This window comes from Aythya ferina (genome assembly GCF_964211825.1).
Source record: "Aythya ferina genome assembly, chromosome: 15".
Lineage (NCBI taxonomy): Eukaryota > Metazoa > Chordata > Aves > Anseriformes > Anatidae > Aythya > Aythya ferina.
Genome location: NC_140314.1, coordinates 3,421,952 through 3,443,873, shown reverse-complemented (window position 1 = coordinate 3,443,873; position 21,922 = coordinate 3,421,952). Strand labels below are relative to the sequence as shown.

Here is a 21,922-nt window from a genome sequence, read left to right as displayed (position 1 = left end):
GGTGCAGGATTCGGCCCCTCTCTCCCTTCCCTGCTGCTGCTGGATGGTGACAAGTAGCAGCACCAGTAGCAAAATCATCACCAGTAGCAGTACCAGCACTGGTACCAGTACCAGCACCAGTACCAGCACCAGTACAGCTGCTCTGCTAATTACCACAGAGCAGGCCGCACAGCCAGCACCAGTCCAGCAGGGTTGTGTCCCAGTGTGGCACCAGTAAGCCAGGCCGGAGAGCCCTGTGTGCCAGCACAGGGCCTGCACAGGACCAACACAGACACGGAGTGACAGAATGTGAGGGATTGGAAGGGGCCTTGACGGATCAGCCAGCCCCATCCCCGTGCTGGAGCAGGAACACCGCGATCAGGTCACACAGGAACATGGCCAGGAGGGTTGGGAATGTCTGCAGAGAGGAGCCCGCAGCCCCTGGCAGCCTGTCCTGTGCTCTGTCACCTCGCCGTGACCAAGTTTTTTCTCATTTAAGCAGAACCTCCCCTGTTCCAGCTTGCCCCCGTTGCCCCTCGTCCTGTCATTGGGTGTCACCAAGAAGAGCCTGGATCCATCCTCCTGACAGTCACCATCTGTGTGTTGAAACACACACAGGACCAGTACAGGACCAGCACAGGACCAGCACAGGACCAGCACAGGACTAGTGCAGGACCAGTACAGGACAGGCACAGGACCAGTATAGAACCAGTACAGGACATGAATAGGACCACTACAGAACCAGTACAGGACCAGTACAGGTCACGCACAGGACCAATATGGGACATCCACAGGACCAATGCAGGACCAGTACAGGACCAATATAAGACCAGTACAGGACCAATACAGAACCAGTACAGGACCAATACAGGGCACGCACAGGACCAATAAAGAACCAGTATGGGACACGCACAGGACCAATATGGGACACACACAGGACCAGTACAGAACCAATATAAGACCAGTACAGGACCAATATAGGACCAATACAGGACCAGTACAGGACCGATATGGGACATGCACAGGGCTGGTACAGGACCGATATACAACCAGTACAGGACCAACATAGGACCGATACAAGACTGGTACAGGACCAATATAGAACCAGTACAGGACCAATACAAGACCAGTACAGTACCAGTACAGGACATGAATAGGGCTAGTATGGGACATACACAGAACCAATACGGGACACACACAGGACCCGTACAGGACCAATATGGAACACACACAGGACCAACACAGAACCAGCACCGGATGCGCACAGGACCAGTATAGCACCAGTATAGAACCAGTATAGCACCAGTACAGAACCAGTACAGCCCCCCCCCCCAGCCCCCTCTTTTGCGGTGCCGCTGCCCCTTTAAGCGCCGTGCGGCCGCACCAAAACAAAACGGCGCCGCGCCCATTGGCTGCCGCGCGGGCACGTGGCGCCCCGGCTGCCTTCCTGCGGCCGCGCGCCGCCGGCGGCCCCGGCGCTGCTGCCCCGGCCCGGCCCCGAGCGCGGCTCCCGCTGCTGCTGGGGAGGGGGGGGGGGGCGGGCGTCATATCGCGACTTATCGCCGCCCTATCGCGGCCTATCCCCCCCGGCCATGGCCCACTCGGCTCCTCTCGGCCTCCTGGAGCAGGGCTGCCCCATCCAGGTGGAGCACGATCGCAAGCGGCGGCAGTTCACCGTGAGGCTCAACGGTAAGGGGGGGCAGCGGGCACCGGGATGGGGTCGGGACGGGCTCCAGCACCCCCCCGATCCCCTATATCCCCTCCCCGATCCCCTATATCTCCTCCCTGCAGTGCCCCCTGTGCTGCCCACAGGCCCTCCTCCAACCCCCCTGACCCTAAAAGCTGCCCCCCCTCCCCCAACACCCACCCATGGGTGCCCCCCACCCGTGGGCACCCCAATAGGGTCGGTTATAGGGTGGGGGGCAGGCATTTGGGGTGCTGCTGCGCCTTTCCAGCACGCTGAGTCTCCCTCAGGCACGGTTCCCTTGAAAAAATCCAAATATTTGGGGAGTTTGCCCCCCCCGGGGTTGTCACCCTAAAAAGGTTTTTTGCGCAGGAGCTCTGATGGATTTGGGATTAAAAAATAATAATATTAAAAAAAAAGTGTAGGAACTTAAAGAAAAAAAGCATAGAAATCCTACACGCTAGGAGGTGTTCTCGGTAAAACAACAGGAGCCGGCTGGGGTTATTTTGGGCTTTTCTCCCTCTTTTTTTTTTTTTTTTTTTTTTTTTTTCCTTCCCTTCTTTAATTTCAACCGCTAATTACAAAGCGCAGGCTGGAGGCTCGGCGGCGGCGGCGGGGCACGCAAGGAGGAGACGGGAGGCGTGCGTGCTGGGTGCGGAGAGGGCGATTTCCCCGGGTGCTCCTTGCAAAGAGACAGAGATCAAACGAGGGCCCCGGCACCGCCAGAGCTGCGGCTGCCCCAGGAGCTCACAGGGACCTGGAGGAAAAAAAAGTTATAGGGGAAAACGAACCCCTCTGTTGGGGTTTGCCAGGTTGCCACCATGTGGGTCAGGTAGGATTTGGGGGGTGAGGATCCAACGTGGGTTTCCCCAGGTGCTTGGATGGGTTTTGTGTTTGTTTGTTTTTTTTCCATTTTTTCTATTTTTTCCTTTTTTTTTTCCATTATTTGGGGGAATTTGGTGCTGGGCAGCACCATGGAGCTGTGGTGTGGAGGTGTTCCTGCCCTGGGCTGATTGAAGGCAGGGTAGGTGACGGTCCTGAGCCCCAGGAGGAGGCTGGACACAGCCCCTGCTGCGGGACTGCACGTCTGGGGCTTGTTGCCCTCATAGCCCCGCTCCTGGCGGGATGAGGATCAGCAGAGCTGAGTGGATTCCTCTATAGGATTTCGGATTTTGGGTTGCCTGTGACCCGTGTGGCCCTCCCAGAGCACGTTTGCCACTTGCCGTGCCCTGTGCCGCGGGCGAGCAGCGGCCCTTGGGGCGAACCCAGAGCTCGCTGCGGTGCCACAGCCCCGACTTGAGGAGGTGCTGGCTGGGATCTCGCTGTGGAGCTGTGCTCGAGGCAGTCCCTGTGGTGTTGTCACAGGCAGTCCCTGTGACAACAACAGGCCCGAGACACCACGAGAGCCGTGACGTAGCCGTGGAAGTGCCGCGTTTCAGCGTCGCCTCCTCCTCTTCCCCTCCGCGCCCTCGTGCAGCCTCCTGGCGGGATTCCCTGCTCGTAGGCAAGCAACAAACACGGGCTGCGTTCGGGTGCTTTCTCCCTTGCCCCGTCATCCCCTCCCTCCGAGCCCTCGGTGCCCCGCGTGGTTTCTCAAACTGACAGTCAGCTGTGCCGCGGTGACACCTTCCCCTCTTCCTTCGCAAGCCAACTGCAGAAGCGTCGGGGAGCTGAAAGAAAAGCAGAGCGTAACCAGACCTCACCGAGCTTCGCTGTCCCCTCGGAGAGGAGGGCAGAGAGGAGCCCAGCTGGATCTGTCATCAGCTGCGATGTGACTAACAGCACGAGCTGGCCGGGGAGCTCTCAGCTCAGCCTCTTTTTTGGAGAGGATCGCGGGTCTGAGCTGCGCCTCTCCTTGGGAATCGCGGGCTGGTTGTGTCTGATAAAGCTGCTGCTTGTTTTTCTTGGTTGTTTCTTTGTTTAGCCAACGCTTCAGGGCAAAATAAGAAACCCAGAGAGGCTCCTGCCCCGAAGTAGCCGCGGGTCGGGCTACCTGCTGGTGCAGCAGCGCTTCGGGCAGAGCCCTTCTTGATTTCTGAGCATCCCTCAAACCCCGCGCTCTCTGCCGAGTGCCTCAGTCTCCTCCGGGATGCTCGGGCTTCACGTGCGTGGTCCTCATCATTGGGCATGTGTGCGCAGCGAGCCGTGCTTCCAAACCTCCCTTTCCTTCCCCAGCTGCCGGCTTTGGGCAGGATCCAGCTGCTGGGAGCTTTGCCTGGCTCGGGCTCGTTCAGGAAACCCGGAGCCGGTCGTGCCGTGGTGCTCTCCTCCCTGCCGCGGGGTGGAAGGGAGCTGGCCGAGCTCTGCATCAAGATGGCACCGCGCTTTTCCCCGTGCCACGGACCTCGAGAAAGCTCCTAAACAGGAAACTGCAGCACAGCAGCCGGGGCCCCCCCTGCGCCGCTCCGGCAGCGGGGCCCGTCGGGGACGGCTGCGCTGTCTCCGCTCGGCGCCGCCTGCTGAGGTCTGCTGGGTTCCCTCCCGGCAGCTCCGTGCCAGTCGCTCCGTGGGGAGCGAGGCCGAGCCGGGGACTTGTCCTGGATGGGGCTGCGTGTGTTCTTTAGGATGTCTTGTCCTCAGGGATCACCCCACAGGCAGCTTTTGGCAGCGGAGGAGCCGAGCTGCCGGCCCTCTCCTGGCCCCTGCTCTGCGCCTGCTGCGGCCCTTCCTTGGTTTGGGGCTGGGGCCAGGCTCGCTGCCTCTTCCCCCTCATCCCCCTGTGATTTGCAGCTGTGAAATGGGGTTGTAGGATGGCATCCGCTCCTCTCGGACCAGCAGGGAAGAGGTGACTGCTCCTTCAGCCCCTTCCCACCCTGCCCATCCCAGCGGCTCACCCCAAACCCTCCACCCCGAGGTGGAGGGGAGGCAGGGAAGGGTCCCCAGCAGGGACGTGGGGTTGGCTGTGCGTTGGCCACAGGGGTCTGGGGCTGTAGAGGCGCTTTAAAAGAGCTTTTTGGTGAATTAAAAGCTGAGAGGGGCAGGGCTGCTGCCTGTAAATACTCGGGGGTGGCAGGGAGAGGAGGGATTTATGTCCACCCAAGGACAATGCTGGCTCAAGAACGAGTGGGTAGAGACCGGCAGGAATAAACTCGGGCTGGGAATGCCAAATCCTCCATCCCGTGCAGGAGAGAGACGCCTGAAAGCTCCAAGTGCCTCTCAAATACAGGGACCAAGGGAACTGGTCTGGAATCATCAGTTACAAAGCAATAAAATCCAGCGGATTGAGCTCAGCCCGGGCACAGGTGAACTCATGGCCCTTCACCCTCCAGTGAGCATCGCGGGGGAAGCGAAAAGCCTCTGTTATTTGAATTGAGCTCGGCTCTTTGGTTGGAAGCTGGTGTTTTGGAAACTTGCTGTTGAGTGCAGGAACCCTCCAGAAACGAACTGTTGGCTTCTGTGCTGAAGTCTGGGCTCTGTGGATGAACCCGGGGGGGTATTCTTAGCTCTCCTCTCATTTACATGTGTGCGAAACTTCTTTTTTCCTGCCCTCTGTCTTTTCAGGATCAGTCTCTCGCAGCATCTTCCCCCTGTCCTTGCAGGGTCCTGAACACAAAACCCCAAGCATTCTTGTCCCATTTTACAGATGGTGACAAAATCCTGTAGAGGGGAAGGAACCAGCGGTTACCTGGGCCGGCTTTTCCTGTTCTTTCCCTTCTTTTTGCTCCTGACCCCATCAACGCATCTCACCCCTCTGCTGCCAGCTGCTTTCCTACCCTAAACGCGTTGTGTTGGCGTCAGCACTTGAATTAGGGTGGGTTGGGAAAACTCACCCCTTTTCCAGGGGCTCAGGAAGCCTGAGCTGCCCCAGCTTAGGCACAGGGAGCAGCACCGTCCCCCTGGGCCACCCCAAATCTCACCTCTCTCTTTCTCGTGCCCCCCAGGTTGCCACGACAGGGCGGTGCTGCTCTACGAGTACGTGGGGAAGCGGATTGTGGACTTGCAGCACACGGAGGTCCCGGATGCCTACCGAGGAAGGGGAATAGCCAAGCACCTGGCAAAGGTACGGCCACTGCCGGCCCCGGGGGTTTGCTGTCCCTATCCGACAGCAGACGGAGGCACAGGGAGGCGAAGAGAGGTCCCAGAGGAAAAGGAGCACGTTTTGGGGTGGCCAAACCCCCAGAAGGGATGTGTTAAGCCAGCCCTGCTGCAGCCAAGAGCTGGGATGGGGATGCTGTGATGCAGGGGGGTTGTTTTGGGGGAGCTGCTGCAGCAGGCACTCTCCCACCCCTTTAGGTTAGCAAGAGGAGCCCCCCAGCTCCAGGCACCTCTTTTTTTGGCACTCCTCGGCACAGCAGCGGTGTTGGGGCGAGGGGCTGCAGAGGCTGTGCCAGGGCAGCCGGGCTGTTTTGCCTTCCCTTCCCTGTGTCCTGGCGTGCTGGATGGAAACGGGTGGTCAGGCCTTCCTATTTCTGGCCACGAGAGGGGCTGGGTGAGTTCCAGCGCATCCGGCCGCTGCCCAGCCTCGGCCCTCTCCTCCTCCCTCGCTCCCACCCTGCTTTTGCTCGGGGCTGGTTCAACCTCTCCCCCCTGCAGCTCACCTCAAAGCTTTTCAAGGCCCTCCTGGGTCTTTTTCCTGCCTTGAGTCCCGCTTTGGGGGCTCGCAGCCGTGCAGGGAGGGCTGAGGGGCTGCTAGCAGGATATCCGTGCTCCCCCCAGCCCTCTCTCTCTCGGGTGGGAGCACAGGGGGGCTGTGAGGTTTCAGGGGGTGCTGTTTTTAACCCATCTTCTCCGTTCGGTCGCAGGCAGCCCTGGACTTTGTGGTGGAGGAGGACCTGAAAGCTCACCTGACGTGCTGGTACATTCAGAAATACGTCAAGGAGAACCCGCTGCCGCAGTACCTGGAACACTTGCAGCCTTAAGGCAGGGCAGCTCCCGCCACCAGCACGCCTGTCCCTGACTGTTCAACGCGGCCTTCGCTTCTCTGCAGTCTCAGGAAACCCCCTTCCGCACTCACAATTCCCTTTTTTTTGTTGTTTTTTGTTTTTAAAGCGTGTCCATGTGGTGCACGAGCGTGGGCACGACCTCCTCCTCCCTGCCCACGTGTGAGCATGGCTGCGGCCCCTGCGCTCCGGGCACGTCGTGTGCCCCCCGGTGCTTTTCATCCCGAGCCAGAGGGTGGAAGAGGATGATTTTTGCCCCAAACTCCATCACGAGAGCAGGGGATGACTCTGTCTGCGCCTCGTCCTCTCTCCTCTGCTTGGCGCCAGCTGTGAACCTGCTGGGGGATGTTGGTTAGGGGGGAGTTGTGGGGTCCCAGCCCCCTTTTCCTCCTGCAGCTGGGGGAGATGCTGTGGATTAAGCCTCGTGGAGCAGAGGGAGGTGCTGGAGGAGCCCCAGCCCCGTGGCAGGAACATCTCCTGCAGCAGGAACATCTGCTGAGCGCCGAGCTTTGCCCGAAGCCCCATGGGGTGCAGCTGAAACCGTGTGGGCAGCGGTGGTGCGGAGATGCTGGGACACTGAGACCTCTGAGCCGGGAGAGAGGAGCTGCGTGGGGACCAGGCATCATCTGCAGAGGCTGTGGCAGTGCATTCGGAGGGAGAAACACGGCGTTGTGGTGGGTTAATGCTCTTGGAGGTGCCAGCTCCTGCTTGATCTTCTGGACACAGCCCCGCACAGCATCCCGCAGGGTCCCAGGCTGTTGTTCTGTCTGTGCTGCCTGCTGGTGAGGGCACGGCCTGCCCAGAAGAGCAGCCCCAGGGTGGTTTCCTGCATAGCTGAAGAGGAAGGCTCCTCGCATCTCCTTCATCTCCAGATCTCCACCTGTCTGTGCCCTGGATGTGAAGATCCGAGCCGACACCACATCCTGAGAGCAGCAGGGCTGAGGCCTCGGGGATCTGGTCCCGTCTCCAGGGCTCGATGCTGGAGCCACCCAGCTCCGTGTGGATGCCGTTCACTCCTCACGGCCTTTGGAAAGCAGCCTTGATGCAGGGCATTGCCCTTCTGCTCACCGACCCCCTCGCAGCCCCGTGCCCGGGGTGCTGGCAGCGTGCTGGGGTGGAACGTCCTCGCCGTGCACCGCTACCTCCGTGGGCACTGACCCCGTGCACGGCTCAGCATTGCTGCAGTCGGACGTAGAGGTAATGCCGTGACAGCAGGGCACTGCTCAGCTCCTGTTTGCCACCTCTTCTGCCTCGTTTGGGCTTTTCTGAGCTAGACCCCGGAGGTTTTCACCCCCAGCTCTCAGGATTTTGTGAGGCACCGGGGCTGGGCTGCTCAGCCAGCAGCTGGGGGCTGCAGGCAGGCAGCAGGAGACAAAGAGCCTTTCACCCAGAGCTCAGATCCAAACCTAGCTTATCTCTCAGCAGGGACTAAAGTTTACAACCTGTGCCACGGGCTGAATGAAGCCTGGGCCAGGCAGCAGCTCAGCTCCTCTCCCAGAGCCAGAGGAGGCAAAGGAAAAAGCTCCTGCAGCTTCTGCTCCTGGGTGGGTCGGCTGGAGACGGAGACCCCGTGCCCAGTGTTAGCCAGGGAGGTCCTGATCTCTTCTGGCCACCTGCCTGTGCTCGCAAGGCTGCCTGCTGCCAACATAACGCAGTTTTCTGCACACTGGCTTGAGTCAAACCTCCCGAGCTCTGCCCCTGCCACAGCGCTGAGACCCCTGCCTGTTTTTACCACCCACCTTGGCAGGGACCTGTGCCGAAAGGCACCAGGCGCAGCGCCGCCTCTGCCCCACGTCTCTGCCCTCTTGCTGCCTCTCTCAGCCTGGCTGCAGCCTTCAGGATGGCTTCGAGGGGCTGGGGAAGGGTCATGGGTAAAGAACTGAAGAAAAGCGGCCCGAGAAGATAGCTGGGCTGCTAAACGTTTGCTTTTTAACATGGAAAACGCTTTGACATCTAGTTCGAGGAGCAAGGCTGGCTCTGTTACAGCCGAGCGATGACAGAACCATCCCTGCTCTGGGTCCCAAAGTGAAGCTGAGTGAAGCCAAGCCAAGACACCGTTGCACCTGCGTTGCAGCAGGGCTGAGTGCTCGAAGAGATCTGTGCCTGGATGCCTCCTAGGAGCAATAGCATGAGCCTTGGCCTCGGGTTTGCGCTGGTTCCCACTGTGTGGCAGTTCCCCAAAGCTCCCCATCTCCATGGAGGATGCACGGGCAGGGCTCAGCATCCCTGCAGCCCTTCATGCTGCTCCAGCAGGACCCTCGTGCTTCCCGGTGCTGGATCGCGAGCGGCAATCGCTGCCTTAAATCAGGCACAGCACGTGGATTTGCTGCCGCGTCCCTTCGAGGTGCTACAACCCCTCCGGTGTCCGACCCGACGGAGATGTGCAGGTTTCCGTGCCAACTGTTTTACTGCTGTACCCATCCTCCTGCCCCAGCCCCGTGGCGTTCGAGGTCGGCAAAAAGCAATACCCACCGGTCACCAGCGATGCCACCAGCCCCTGCGCCGCTCATCCCTGCGGGAAGGAGCTCCCTGTGCTGCCCCTTGGTGCTGACCCAGCCTGGAGGAGCTGGGATCCTGGACTCTCTCCGGCGACAGGAGCGTGGAAGTGGTTTGGTTGAACAGTGAGGTCCCCGAGCCCGTTTGAACTACAGACTTTCATGGGTGGGGAGATACAAATCGCTGTCAAAGCCGCTTCCACCTCGCCCAACTTGAAACTCCCCCTCCCTCATCCGCTTCCCAGCGTTGTCTTCCTCTGTCCGAGGTTTCTGTTCTGTTCAATTCGGTGGTTACGATGTGCCTTTCCTTCTCAGGACCTGTTACAAACGACCTTTCTGCTTTTGTTTCTAACATTTATCTTTATCCCTCCTCTGTCATACTATAAAACATGAACATATTGCATGGAATACAGTACAATAAAAAGTGTGGCTTAACTCAGCAGCGGAGGTTTGCTGAATGCAGGGACAGGAGGAGGTGGCCGGGGGACCTCAGGCATCCCTGGCCCTGTCCCCACTGGGCTGGGTCACCTCGGCAGAGCCAGTTGCACAGGTCTCGTCAGACAGCTTTGTGTTCCAGGCTGTGTCCAGCATGATTGCTGCTGCCACTGATGACAATTAGTCATTTTCTACATAAATCTCTTTCTCATCTCCCCCAAAAATGAGTCCTCTAATGCATCTGACTCCAGCTCTCTAGTTTATTAACTGCTGTGCACGTCTGTGTCTTGGAGAGGAGGCAGAAGTTGGCAGATGTACTCAGCAGCCACCCTCCTACTGCCTGCTCCCACCACAAATGAGCGGGGAGGCAGGAGCTGAGGCTGCTGGCTTTTATTTCGGGTCTTAAGGCTGCCTGACTGCAATAACTGCAGAGTTTGGGGCGAGGGGGATCACAACCGATCCTCCCCTGCTCCCACAAAGCAGTCCTGCCTCGAGATTCTGGTCCAAACAGTCCTCAGGAGCAATCCTGCAAACGCAGCCTCTCCCAGACCGGCGCTAAACGCTTGTGTTCGTCTGCTGAAGGTGTTTGAAAACATGAAGGCACGAACCATTTAAATAGCCGGTTAGTGGAGCCCTTCCCTCATAGGGGAGCAGGGCGGGCGGGCAGGTGACTCAGAGGAACACCAGGCGCTTCCCTGCGGGGCCCAGCACCCAGAGCTATCACCCTGGGGCTCCCGGCCAGCGTGTTTACCTCCTGAAGATGGGCTCAAACCTCGGAGGCTGAGGCTGGACCAGCAGTAGCTGAAAATCCGAAGGGGTAGAGGTGGGCAGAAGGGGCACCGCTTAGCTCTGGTTCTGATTTGCCCCAGTGTGACAAGTGACACGAGGCTGCAATTTGAGCAGGCAAGGAGTTTGGGGATCTGCCCTGCTCCTCCCCAGAGACAGCGCGGTGGATTTGGGTTATAGCACGGAGCCGGGCTGTTGCTAGTAACACACTGTGTTTACATTCCACATTCCACAAAGTCCAACGCTCCGGCCTGCCCCAGCAATGCTGCCACTCGGCTGCACTCTCTGCCAGGCTGTGAGCCTTTCCCAAGCACCTCTTGCTCATGTAAATGCGTTATTTACCTCCGCCGACAGAGTAGAACCCCAAATTACGGCCGAGAAAGCCGAGGTGCGGGGCAGCCCCGCAGCCTGCAAGCACAGCCTCGCCGTGCCCGGGGAGATGCAGGCAGCTACGGGGCTGTTCTCTTCAGTCAATTACCTCATTCGGAAATAATGCTGTCAAAAAGAGGAATTTTAAGGAAGGGGAGTTGGCAGAGACAGCGCCGTTCCTCTGAAACGCCCCGTCAGTCATTTCAGATGTACATCCCCGTGGATGTGCTCCTTTTCCCCTTCTCCCTGGGGGTTTGGGAGCTCCAGGGGAAGAAGCAGCAAGAGGAGGGCGATGGAAATGAGTGGGGAATGGAGGGGGACAGGAGGGGAACCCTACAGGGCTGGGGCTGCTGGGCTGGAGGAGGGCATCTCTGTGGGCTGGGGAGCTTCAGGTTGCTGAGGGAGGACTGGGGGAGGACTGACAGAGGACAGGCTTCCTAGGAAAAGGCTCCTGGCAGGAGTTGAAGGGCTGGGAGAGCCCTGGGAGGCACTGGGGGGTCCTGTGGGAGGTTTTGGGATCATATCATGGCCGTGCTGCGTGCCAGGTCCCAGCTCTGCTCGGGCAGCCCGCAGGCTGAGGGGAGGTGTGTGGGGTGCCCAAGAAATGTGTGTGAACAACTGTGTGTGAACAACAAATGTGTGTGCCCAACACCCGTGTGTGCCCAAACTCCTGTTCTGTTTTCCACTGAGGTGTTTATTTAGGAACTGCCGTCCCGCCTCACAGGGGACACATTGGGGGTGCTCGGCATGGCACAAACAGGCTCCATTTAGCCCCAAAACCCAATTCCTTCTCTAGGGGGTTCCGCTGAGGGCTAGCACGGCTCCCCTGGCCCTTCTATCTCCCCCAAATTTCAGCACGGGGCACACGACGCCCCCTGCCCCCTTCCCACCCCGCCACCCTCATGGCGGGGCGGCGGGCCCCTCCACCTGAGGACAGGACTACAACTCCCAGAATCCCCCGCGCAACCCACCTCTCCGTGCCGCGAGGCACTGTGGGACTCGTAGTCCTCACCCCCCTGCCCCCCGCGCTCGCTGAGTGGTTCCGGCCCCTTCCCCGCGGACTACATTTCCCGTCGGGCAGCGCGGCGGGCCCGCGGCCCTTTGGCGGAGACATTTGCCAGCCGAGTGTCTCCAAGATGGCGGCGTGGGGAAGGAGGCGCGGCGGCCCCGGCGGCACCAACAGCGGCGGTGGCGGCCGGGAGAGGTGAGGCCGGGGCCGGGCAGGGGCTTTAGGGGCAGCCGGGGTTTTTAGGGGATGCTCGGAGGCGGTGGGGAGCGAGCTGCGGCCCTCGGGGCTCCCCGCGACCCCGCGGCAAGGGCGGGGGCCGCGCTGAGGGGAGCGGGGCCGCGCTGAGGGGAGGCCGCGGCCTCGCTGAGGGGAGCCCGGAGATGGGGGGGGGTAGGGGGGGAGCGGTTTGGTGCCCCCGGGACCGGCCCCGGGCTTTCAAGGGGAGGCCCCGAGGCTTGGGGAGGGGTAAGGGAAGCCCTAAGGAGCGGGCTCGGTAAGGGACGGTGGCGGCCGCGGCTGTTCCCGCATGGGTAGAGCGGGACCGGGGGCCGGGGCGGAGGAGGCAGGGCCGGGCAGAGCCGGCCGGCCCCCGGGAGGCTCGTGGCGAGGCTATTTTTAAATATAAAGGCGGGGAGGGCACCGGCGGCTCCTCCAGGGTGACCTCCTGCCGGGGGTGGCCGCCCGAGGTGCGGTGTTCGCCGCTTGCCAGCTCGCGGGGTCGGTGGCTCCGTTTTTTGTGGCTCCCGCAGCACCCAGGGGGTGCCAGGACAGGCTGGGAATACCCAGGGGATATCTATGGGGGAGCTGAGACCCTGGCTTTAAGGACTGGGGGAAAAAAGGGAGGGGAGGAGAGCGTGCTGAGCTGTTCTGAGGGCTGTGCGCGTGGTTCTTTACCTGCTTAAAGCGTCTGCCTAAATCCCGTGGCTCCTTACGTTGGCATTTTTCCCCGTTTCGCCCTAGGGCTGACTGATGTAACCAGCAGCTGCTGCGAGCAGCTGCGTTTTCATTGTGAGGAGATGTTTTCTTTTGTTTTCCCGCCTTACTTAGTGACCGTGATATCCCTTTGATTTATTTTTTGTTGTTGTTTTTGCCTCGTTTTGCTCCCTTGCTGTAGTTCAAGGGGACTGTACTTGGTGGTGCTGATTCTACATAGCTGTGGGGAGTCGCAGGTAGCCCTTAATGTTCTGTGAAGCACAGAAACGCTGCCCGTGCCGAGGGGATCTGAAAGCAATTGAATTGGAAGAGCTGATGGAATCACTACATCAGCCTAGGTTGTATAAACAGCTCAGAAAGCCACAGAGCTCGGTGGCACGGTGGGAAAACGGCACCCACTGCTGGCGCCTGCCCCAGTGCTAAAGGCACGAGGCGAGGAGTTCTCACGCTGTGGTGCTGCGCTCTCAGGAGAAGTGGAGAAAAAATATGGAAAAGAGCACTCGCCTTCAGTGAAAATTAATCTGCCTGGATGAAAATTGATGCAGACTTAAAAGTGAGTTGTTACCTGTTAAGTTAGTCTGCGAGCTATGCAGTAAGTTAATTGTAGAACGTAATTGCAGTTTGTGGGGATTTTTAGGCTCTGATTACTCTTGATCTTATGATCCAAACCACTTGTTCATAAACATGAGCTGCTTTGGGAGCATTCAGCCTGCATTATTCTCCTTCTACAACGAGAAGCACGTCGCTAGGTGTAAGAAAGCACCGAAGTGACACAGTAGGGCAGCAGGTGATCTGCGTGACTGTTACACCACTCTTTCACAACCCTTATCAGGGGACGGGGGCTCTGTTAGGTGGCCTCCCGCACGGCTCCTGCTGTTACCTGGTGCCGGGTGGTGACAGCAAGGCAGCTCTCCTGCCTTCCTCGCAGCTGCAGACCCGGAGATGCGCGTGACTGGGCCTCTTGATCGGTGGTTAACTCTAAATCACACCTACCAGGCTCGTTTGGCTGCTGGCAGTGCGAGGTGTGGGAACGGTGGGGCTGGCGGGCCTGATGTCATCAGCTGGTGACGTAGGCTTTTCATAAAATGAGTACAATTTTCCTACATCGGGCGGGATTCCTGCCCCAAGACGCGTTCCTTTGAACTGAGTGCGCTCAGCCAGCTCTCCTCGGAAACGGGCGGCTTCAAGGTATTTTTAGAGTCGTCAGCCAGCTCGTCTAGAAAGACATCAGTGTGTTGGGAGGTGGTGTCGAGGTTTGGTAGTGAATAAAATACTGTCTGGTGTTAGACTCGACCAGCTTTCTCTTTAATAATAAAATAAAAAAGCTCAGCCACTGTCTGTGCAGACTCTCTCCCTTCATAAATGACTTAATTGATGCAGGGGAGTCTGTGGCTGGTCAAAACCTGCTTTCCTCTACAGGACTGAAATGTAGGGATGTGAATTTCAAAGGATACTGGCTGTGAACTCCAGCTGGCTCTCTGCTGGTGGAAAAAAAATGAAGTTTAAAAAAAAAAAAAAGAGAAGCAACTAAATATTTGTGTTTCTGCATTCTGGATAGACTCATTAATGGAGACTGTCTGAAGGGAATTGTTAATCTGTAGAGCAAAACAGCTTCTAATACAGAACAGACACTGAATTGTGCTTGGGGTTTCTGTATGGAATTGAGCACGGTGACCGCCAGAACACAGGACAGAATGCCGCTTGTTCCCCGGGGAGATGTTCTAACAAGCTGCAGAAAGAAGAGCTCTCGTGCCATCGCTGCTCCTTGCATTGGCTTCTCCGCACCCCTGAAGAGATCTCTCCTCTCGCTACCTGCACTGCTCGGATTTCTGGTACTCTGTTTGCTTCCAGCAATGATTGACCCGTTTCCATTAGCCTAGCTAATCATTAGTTGACCTAAAATTGGTGTTTCTTTTTTTTGCTCTGGTGGCTGGAGGGTTTTTCAGCATGGCTTGGTGAGGTTTTCCTTCAGATTGCCTTCCCTCACCAAGGCTGCTTGAAGATCTCACCTGTCTTCCCCTGTTTTCTCTCCTGTTTGCATTTAAGGCACGTCTTTTGAGTGGAAATCTTGCTTTTCTGCTGTGCTTTTCCTGTTCTTCCTCAGCTTCAGTGCAGCCACGGACAACCCGTTAAAACAGCCTTCCTGAAGCCGTGGGCCTGGCAGCAGTAGGTCCAGAGGCAGTTTTTCAGGTGTTTGAGCTTGGATGTGTTAGTTCTTCCTGTATGCCATAGTCTGGAGCTGTCCTGAGTAGACAAAGGCACTGATCAAACATGGTTTGAATTCCCAGAGGAAATACCCTGCCTCGCAGCTAGACCACGTCTCATTTTTAATCCCGACCTTCTCAGAAGGATTTAGGTGGGAGGAGGGAAGTTGAGTGTGTTAGCGTTTGGCTTTGACTTCCCTCAACTGTTTCGACTCACCCAGGCTTGGTTGGGGTGCTCATAATGACCCCAGAGGCCGTGCTTTGGCCATCCATGGGTGCTTTCTCTGCAGTTAACCCTCACAGCCACTGTTAAGGCCCTCTGAGGCATCGCTGCGCTGGGTTTTCTGTGCGCTGCTTGTGACGGGTGTTATCACACGACTGCAAGCCTCTCCCCGCTTATTTTTTTAAGTACTAATCAGACTGGTCTGTCTTCATTTAGAGCTCCTCCGAGTGCACGTTTGGTGCAGCGAGCAGCGCTGTTGTCAGGAACATCCTTTAAAAAAACACAAAATACTTTGTGTGGAGACTGAGATGGTTTCTGGTCCTGACCCCGGATGCTCTGCAGAACCAAAGTGGCCTCGAAACCCTGGCCAAAAGTATTTGGGGTGGATTGAGGAGCACCATTAGGATCAGCACACTCCCGAGGCTCCGTTGTTCTGCCCTCCAAACACCCAGGGGTAGGAAGATGCTGGGATTTCTGCCAGGCCGCCGCCGTGTGCCCTGTTTTTAGCACTGTTCACTTGGTCCTCTCCGTGCCAGTTGGCACCTGGCAAAACTTCAGCTCTTTGCGCAGCGAGTGGCAGGAGTGCCTCCTCCTTAGCCGGGTATTTATGGCTTCATCCTTAAAGACTCTCCAGCTGAAAGTTGCCTGTAGCAGACGGGCTCTTCTCAGGAGGCAGCCAAACGGAGCTGCCCTGAGGGGAGGCGCTGCTGGAGCTGCTGCTGCTCAGCCAGCTGCAGTCCCCCTCTGCGGGTGCTCTCTGATCTTCCCATGTTAGGAAGATAATGCAGTGGAATCCGAAGCTTGCCCTATAGCTGAGACACTTGGGTCCCTCCTGCTGGTAGCAGCTCTGTTAGCAACCGATTCCTTACTGCTGACTTGGGCAATGCCAACATTTTATCAGTGATTTTAAATAAATTTCATCTCGCTGTGCTGAATCGTTCGGGGTACCGTCACCGTCCCCGTGTATGCGTGCGGTTGGCACCAGGAGTAAGGCACTTTAAATTTCTCAAGAATAGAATACATAAAGCTGCAGTAAACTATTTGGAGATAGGATCCAGAACTGTTGTACCAACTCCTGACTTTTTTGAATTTTTTTGAGATGGGGAGGCAGGTCCTGGAAAAGCATTTGATTGAATAAAATCATCGACTGCTTTTCTGGTCTGTCTGGTAAACAGCACGTTGGGCCCCGGAACGTGCGGCACCATTTTATGACTTCTGGAACTAGATCCTCTCACGCTGGTTATTTACCAATGTTTTAAGGAAATTGGAGTTAAAAACGAGCAGCACTTCACAACTGGTGGGTGCCAGCTTGTAATCGATGGCGTAGTTCTGCATTTTTGTCAGTGCTTTGGAGGGTGGCATGACAAGCACCACAAGGCAAATTCTGTAGCCTCTGGTGCCTGAGCAAATCCAACGGCTTTGGTTGGATTTGTTCATGGGCAGCTGCTGTGCTCAATGGAAAGGCTGCGTCAGGAGAGGCTGCTGCTGGGCTTTGAGGTCCCTGCTCCTGCTCTGCATGCCAGCAAGGTCTCAAAGCTGCTTGGGCCCTGCTCAGCCCCTGCATCTCAGCTGCTTCGGGTTCTCAGCTTTCTCCAGAGCTAGCCAGTTCTTGCGTGGACAAAAATATGCAGTTAAATTGTGCTACTTCTGTTGGAGCAGTGGAGGCTCTCTGCTTGCACTGCTGACTCTTTGTGTGTCCCATTGTTTGAGCAGCTACTTTTTCATTCTTTGTCCTTTGTTATTGGGATTGTCCAATCAGCCTGCTGCCACTGCAGCTCTGTGACAGATTTAGCCCCATATTAAGGGCCTAATTTGGAAAAACAGCGTGTTTAGGAGGGCGGACTGCTAAAACTTGGAAACTGCTCCTGTTTTGCAGAGACTTGCTGCATGTTCCTGGGTGTTACAGAGAGCTGGAGGTGCTGTGTCGCAGGAAATACTTGTTTTGTCTGGAGGGTTGTGTTAGCGCTGGATCAGCCTCCAGCTTCACAATGCCCCTCGGCCACAGCTTTTCCCTGGAGTCCTTGCACCTCTCCAAGTGGTCTCACGTAGTCACTGGTGTAATTTTATGGGAGTCTCAGGGTATCTTCTGAAATGAAACTGGAAACTGGGATTTTTCATTGGGCTGAAGCTGCACTTGGAATGGTTCTGGTCAGGAAAAAATCCTTGGCAGAAACCCTTGCCAGCTGTGTCCTTAACGTACTGGTGCAATCCTGGTTAACTAATCCTGCTGTACAGAAACTCTTAATGCTAGCTGATACTTCGAGATGTTGTGTGCCATTAACCTTCCGTATAGGTGCTGTCCTTTAATCTTTAAATACTTGCCAATTCACTACAGAACAGCAGAGCTTACCACATCCTGTGCTGGAAGAGTTAATCGTCTACAGAATCCAGCCTTCTCTTGAAAAGGCTGCCTTAAAAATCAGGTGAAGACTTGTAGGTATCTTGTCCAACACCATTTGGGAAGTTGGTGGCTTAAAGAAGCCCCTGGCATACGCAGCATTCAGGTGGATTTTTATTTCCCCTTCTACCTGTGAATAGGCCAAGGGAGAACCAGTAACGAGCTTGTAAGAGGAGTTCTCCTTGTAGTTTTTCTAAGTACCAGCCAGAGCCTTATAGAAATCACTTCTTATTCTGCTTTGGGAGAAGCTGGTGCGTCCCATTTCCTGCTGCCTGACGTGTTTGCCACTGCTCGCAACAGCAGCTACTGCTGGCAACAGCTTGTAATTTAACAATCTCCTTGATTACAGATGGTCACTGCGCGATCCCCTCTGCAGCACGAGCAGAGCTGCACGTCCAGGGTAACGGCTGGTAACGCAGCAGCCTGCAGATGGGTGCTGTCTCTCCCTTATTTTCCAGTGCATGCACACAAGTGCCGTTGTACTAATGGAGCAGAAAGTGCTAGATGCATTCTCCCTTTCAGCAGCCTCTTGCCTCCCAACATCAGGACGGTCTAAACACTGTTGGGATGAGGTTGTTTTGTCTTCCGTGATCAGGGCAAATATGTGCGCAGTTTGTTCTGCTGCTGCTGAAGGAATCTGCTAGATATTTTTATCCTTGAGGCCACGTGCTCCGTTTTGTTCTGGTTAAGCACAAGTATGTCAAATAGTTATTTCTTCCCTGTAGAAGGGAGGATTTTGCTTTGTTCTAATGGATCAGTTTTTACCCTTTCTCAGTGCAGGTAAACTGGCATAATCTTATTTCTTAGTTGTCTGTTACATTAACCTAGCTGCAGCTAAGGTGATGTGCGTGAAGAAGGTGGAAGAAAGAAATTGATGTGATTCTTTAGGTAGCTAGGAGCTGGTACTTGGAGGGGGGATGTATGAGCCTTGTGAGCCTGCTGTCAGCAGGGAGCCTGTTCCGGGGTAAAGCAAGCATCCTTCTTCTTTGTTAAAACTTACCTAGGTTTAAAGAAAGACACATCTTTGCTTGCTTGCTGCTTCCTGTTTCATCAGAGGGAATGAATCATTCTGTGACAGTGACTGCGCCGCTGCCCTTTTCACCTTCGCTTCCAGCCACGTTTCTCAGCCCTTCTCGTGTCTGCAGGCTGGGCTTGCTGTGAAGGACTGAACAAGCTGCGATGGTGGCAAGGAGGTGGTGGTTGTGGGGAGAAAGGCATCGTCTTCAGATGAAGATGCTGCCTCTCAGAATCTTCCAGTGCAACTCACCCTACTGATAAATGAGTTGCTGGTCTTAATTTCTTGGAAAAGCTCCTTGAGTCTGTGTGGTTTGGTCATTGATGCAGCGGGGGCATTAAGGTGTGGCATTTCCAGCATCTCTAGGAAAACCCCTGTGGTATCAGGGTGAGGAACCGTTTCAGGACTGCTGTCAAGATACCGTGTTCTCTAAATGTTCTTAGTTCCTCCGAGTTAGGAAGATGTAAGGAAAAGTAAATTGCCTCAGTTTGGGATGACTTCATGTATAAAAAGCATAATTAGCTGAGTGAAACTGATCTCGATTTGAACAAGCTGCTTGTTGTTGAGCAGGGGCAGTGACTGGGTGACCTTGAGGGGCTGCCCTGATTTCAGGCATTTTTTTCCTCCAGCTCTTGCAGCCGGGTGGGTGAGAAATCCGTCTTTTAGCTCCGTAGTTTTAATCCTGTGTTTCCCATTACCAGGGTCACCTTGTCCTCCACGGACTGCTACATCGTGCATGAGATCTACAACGGAGAGAACGCTCAGGACCAGTTTGAGTATGAGCTGGAGCAGGCCCTGGAAGCGCAGTACAAATACATAGTGATAGAGCCCACTCGCATTGGGGACGAGACGGCCCGCTGGATCACTGTGGGGAACTGCCTGCACAAGACGGCCGTGTTAGCGGGCACTACCTGCCTCTTCACCCCGCTGGCACTTCCAGTAGATTATTCTCACTACATCTCCTTGCCTGCCGGTGTGCTGAGCATGGCCTGCTGCACCCTTTATGGTATCTCCTGGCAGTTTGATCCCTGTTGCAAGTACCAAGTAGAGTACGACGCCTATAAACTTTCCCGCCTGCCCCTGCATACGCTCACCTCCTCCACTCCGGTGGTGCTGGTGAGGAAGGACGACCTGCACAGAAAGAGACTGCATAACACGATAGCACTCGCTGCCCTGGTGTACTGTGTAAAGAAGATCTATGAACTCTATGCTGTATGACTTCAGCAGGGAAGAGAGAAACCTACAAAGACAAGCGTATTAAGACTCCCACAGTAACATTTTGTTTTTCCTCTTTGAGAAGCGGTGGAGACTGGGAAGGAGGTGGTTTAATAGAGCTGTTATTTTTAAAATAACACATCACTGGTGCACCAAGGTTTTTCAGTTCTTCGTTACACTTAAGAATTTGGATGTGTGGTGAAAGGAGAGAAGTATGTTAGGCCATGGGAGTCCAATGCAGCAGTGGAGTGCTGATGAAAGAAAGCTATGGAAAGAGGGGGGTGTGAGAGCTTTTTTTTTTCTTTTTTTTTTTTTTTTTTTTGAAACATTTAAGTATATTGTTTAATTGTATTACACAGAACCAGCCGGAAGTTATCATTGACCATTAAAGGATGAGAATTTCAAATGATTTTGCTCTCTCGTTACTGTTAACGTAGCTCCCTTTTACAGTGTGCTTCCAGGGGCTGGAAGCTTTGCTGGGAGAACTCCAGTGCTGCTAACGATGTGTGTGTGCTGACATACAGACCTGGTACTCCTCTTGTCTGCTGCATGTGGCAGCAGCATCCATGTCACCTCACAGCTGCCTGCTGGAGGAAGGGCTGTAGTGCTGCTTTTCCTCTTGCTTGACTAGTTGTGTTTCTTGGAAGAGGGCGTACCAGTTACCCCGGTATTTCTATCAGTTTTGGTAACTGCACAAATACTGATGCTGGGGGCTAGCAGGGCCCAAATCCTCTGCTGCCCTGCCATCTTCCAGCTATTACTTTGCCCAAGGGAGATGTTTCCAGCTCAAAACACACGGCACAGTTCTTCACAAGGTGGATACGTCCTCACTGAAATGTTCTGGCGCATGTACAGCTGAGGACTGCCAGGGTGGGAGTCGAGTCTCTTACCTTTTGCCTCCTTTACTTCCACTGGCACTTGGACAGCTGCGCTCCTACTGTGCGAGTCCACTGGTTTGGCTTGGAACACAGACTTCTGGAGCTGCCTGCTGCTGCAAGGCAGCCAGGTGGTTGTGTCTTTTAGCTGTGTTACCTGAAATTCTAGAATTCAGCCTTCTACATGAATTCAACTTCTACCTCAAAGCTGTCAAAATCTTGCTCTTTGAATGGAAAGCGTTTACTGGTTTGCAAGATCTGCCAGTTAATTTTTAAAGACGGGGCTTGCTTTCTCTAATCTCTTCCTAGCAGATGGAAAATAGGTGTGGCTTGCGTTGAGAAGGCCAGCTTGGCACAGCTTCAAGGGTTATGAGCTGGATACAGCAACGAGGCCCTGCAATAAAACCTGCCTGCTTTCAGGTGTACTGCTCGCCCGTAAACGCCAGCTGCAGCCCGACCTCCGCAGCCGAGGCGCTGACCTTGGGAGGCAGCCTCATGAGGTCAGAAACCAACTTCAGTTCTATCTTTATCTCTTCAAATTGCAACAGCAGGCAGGCAGCGCGAGCTCCCCCCGCCTCCGGGCTGCAGCAGGCTTTTCTGGCAAAGGCTCCGACGTGCGTTTTTCTGCTGATGTGGGTTTTCTGTCAGCGGGGCATGCGTCCCGGCTGGGCACGTGCTGGGCAAGTGGCGTTTGCGAGGAGTCCTGAACAATCCTTTCACCACCCACGCAGGCAGCCAGGTTAGAGGAATTTCTGTGGCATCAAGGCTTTTCTAGGTGGCAACGGCCCTGTTTAAAGCCTTGGCCTCTTGCTGGTACAGTGGGTGAGTCGCCTCGCTCCAAGGTTAAAAGAAGTCGGGATCCAGAGCATCTCTATTTATAGCAACAATATACAGTTGCCTTGGCAAGGCGGAGGGGAAGAAATGCAACTGCTTCATCTTTCTGTGGCGAGCCTCAGACTGCTGGGCAGCTACTTTTTGAACCCTGACATTGCTTGTTCCTTCAGTCCTGTCTGTCTGCTGGATGAATTTTAAACTAGTGGCAGATCTGCAGCAATAATGAATCTATTAGCTACAGCAGGAGGCCCCAAAATATCCTCGTCTAGCCACATAAAGCATTCCTGCTCTTTTTTTTTTTTTTTTTTTGACCATTGCAGAAGAACTGTCAGGGCTATTTCTTTTTCCCCACTAAACCTCTGTGGTCCTGGATTTTTTTTCTTGTGTTAAGCTTTCCCTTGCCTGGACTGATCCCTCTGCCAGAAGTCCTAACTCCCGGTAGCCTCCTCGAGAGCATGGCTTGCATCAAAGGCTCCAGGGTTAGAGATGAGCAAGTTTCCTGTGGTCTCTTATTGCAGGAGGAAAAGCGAAGAAGTCAGCGTAGCTATCACAACAGGTGGGTCTGCTTTAAAAACCTTTCGCTCTTCT

The 21,922-nt window shown here is 55.4% G+C and overlaps 2 protein-coding genes and 1 long non-coding RNA gene across 3 annotated transcripts; all 3 read left to right on the top strand.

Annotated features, from left to right (window-relative positions):
* The first annotated feature begins 1,433 nt into the window (after window positions 1-1,433).
* On the top strand, window positions 1,434-9,477 carry NATD1 (N-acetyltransferase domain containing 1). Its single transcript, XM_084536232.1, has 3 exons — window positions 1,434-1,668; window positions 5,545-5,663; window positions 6,406-9,477. The coding sequence occupies exons 1-3, from the start codon at window positions 1,572-1,574 to the stop codon at window positions 6,520-6,522; spliced, it is 333 nt and encodes a 110-aa protein (XP_084392358.1). The 5' UTR covers window positions 1,434-1,571; the 3' UTR covers window positions 6,523-9,477.
* LOC311444840 lies at window positions 2,173-3,565 on the top strand. The gene is made up of 2 exons (XR_014698101.1): window positions 2,173-2,495; window positions 3,311-3,565. It is a non-coding gene; the product is annotated as an uncharacterized lncRNA (long non-coding RNA).
* Window positions 9,478-11,720: 2,243 nt separating the features above from the next.
* Window positions 11,721-20,034, top strand: TMEM11 (transmembrane protein 11). The gene is made up of 2 exons (XM_084536231.1): window positions 11,721-11,832; window positions 19,112-20,034. Exons 1-2 carry the CDS (start codon window positions 11,765-11,767, stop codon window positions 19,626-19,628), a joined length of 585 nt encoding a protein of 194 aa, XP_084392357.1. The 5' UTR covers window positions 11,721-11,764; the 3' UTR covers window positions 19,629-20,034.
* The last annotated feature ends 1,888 nt before the right edge of the window (window positions 20,035-21,922 follow it).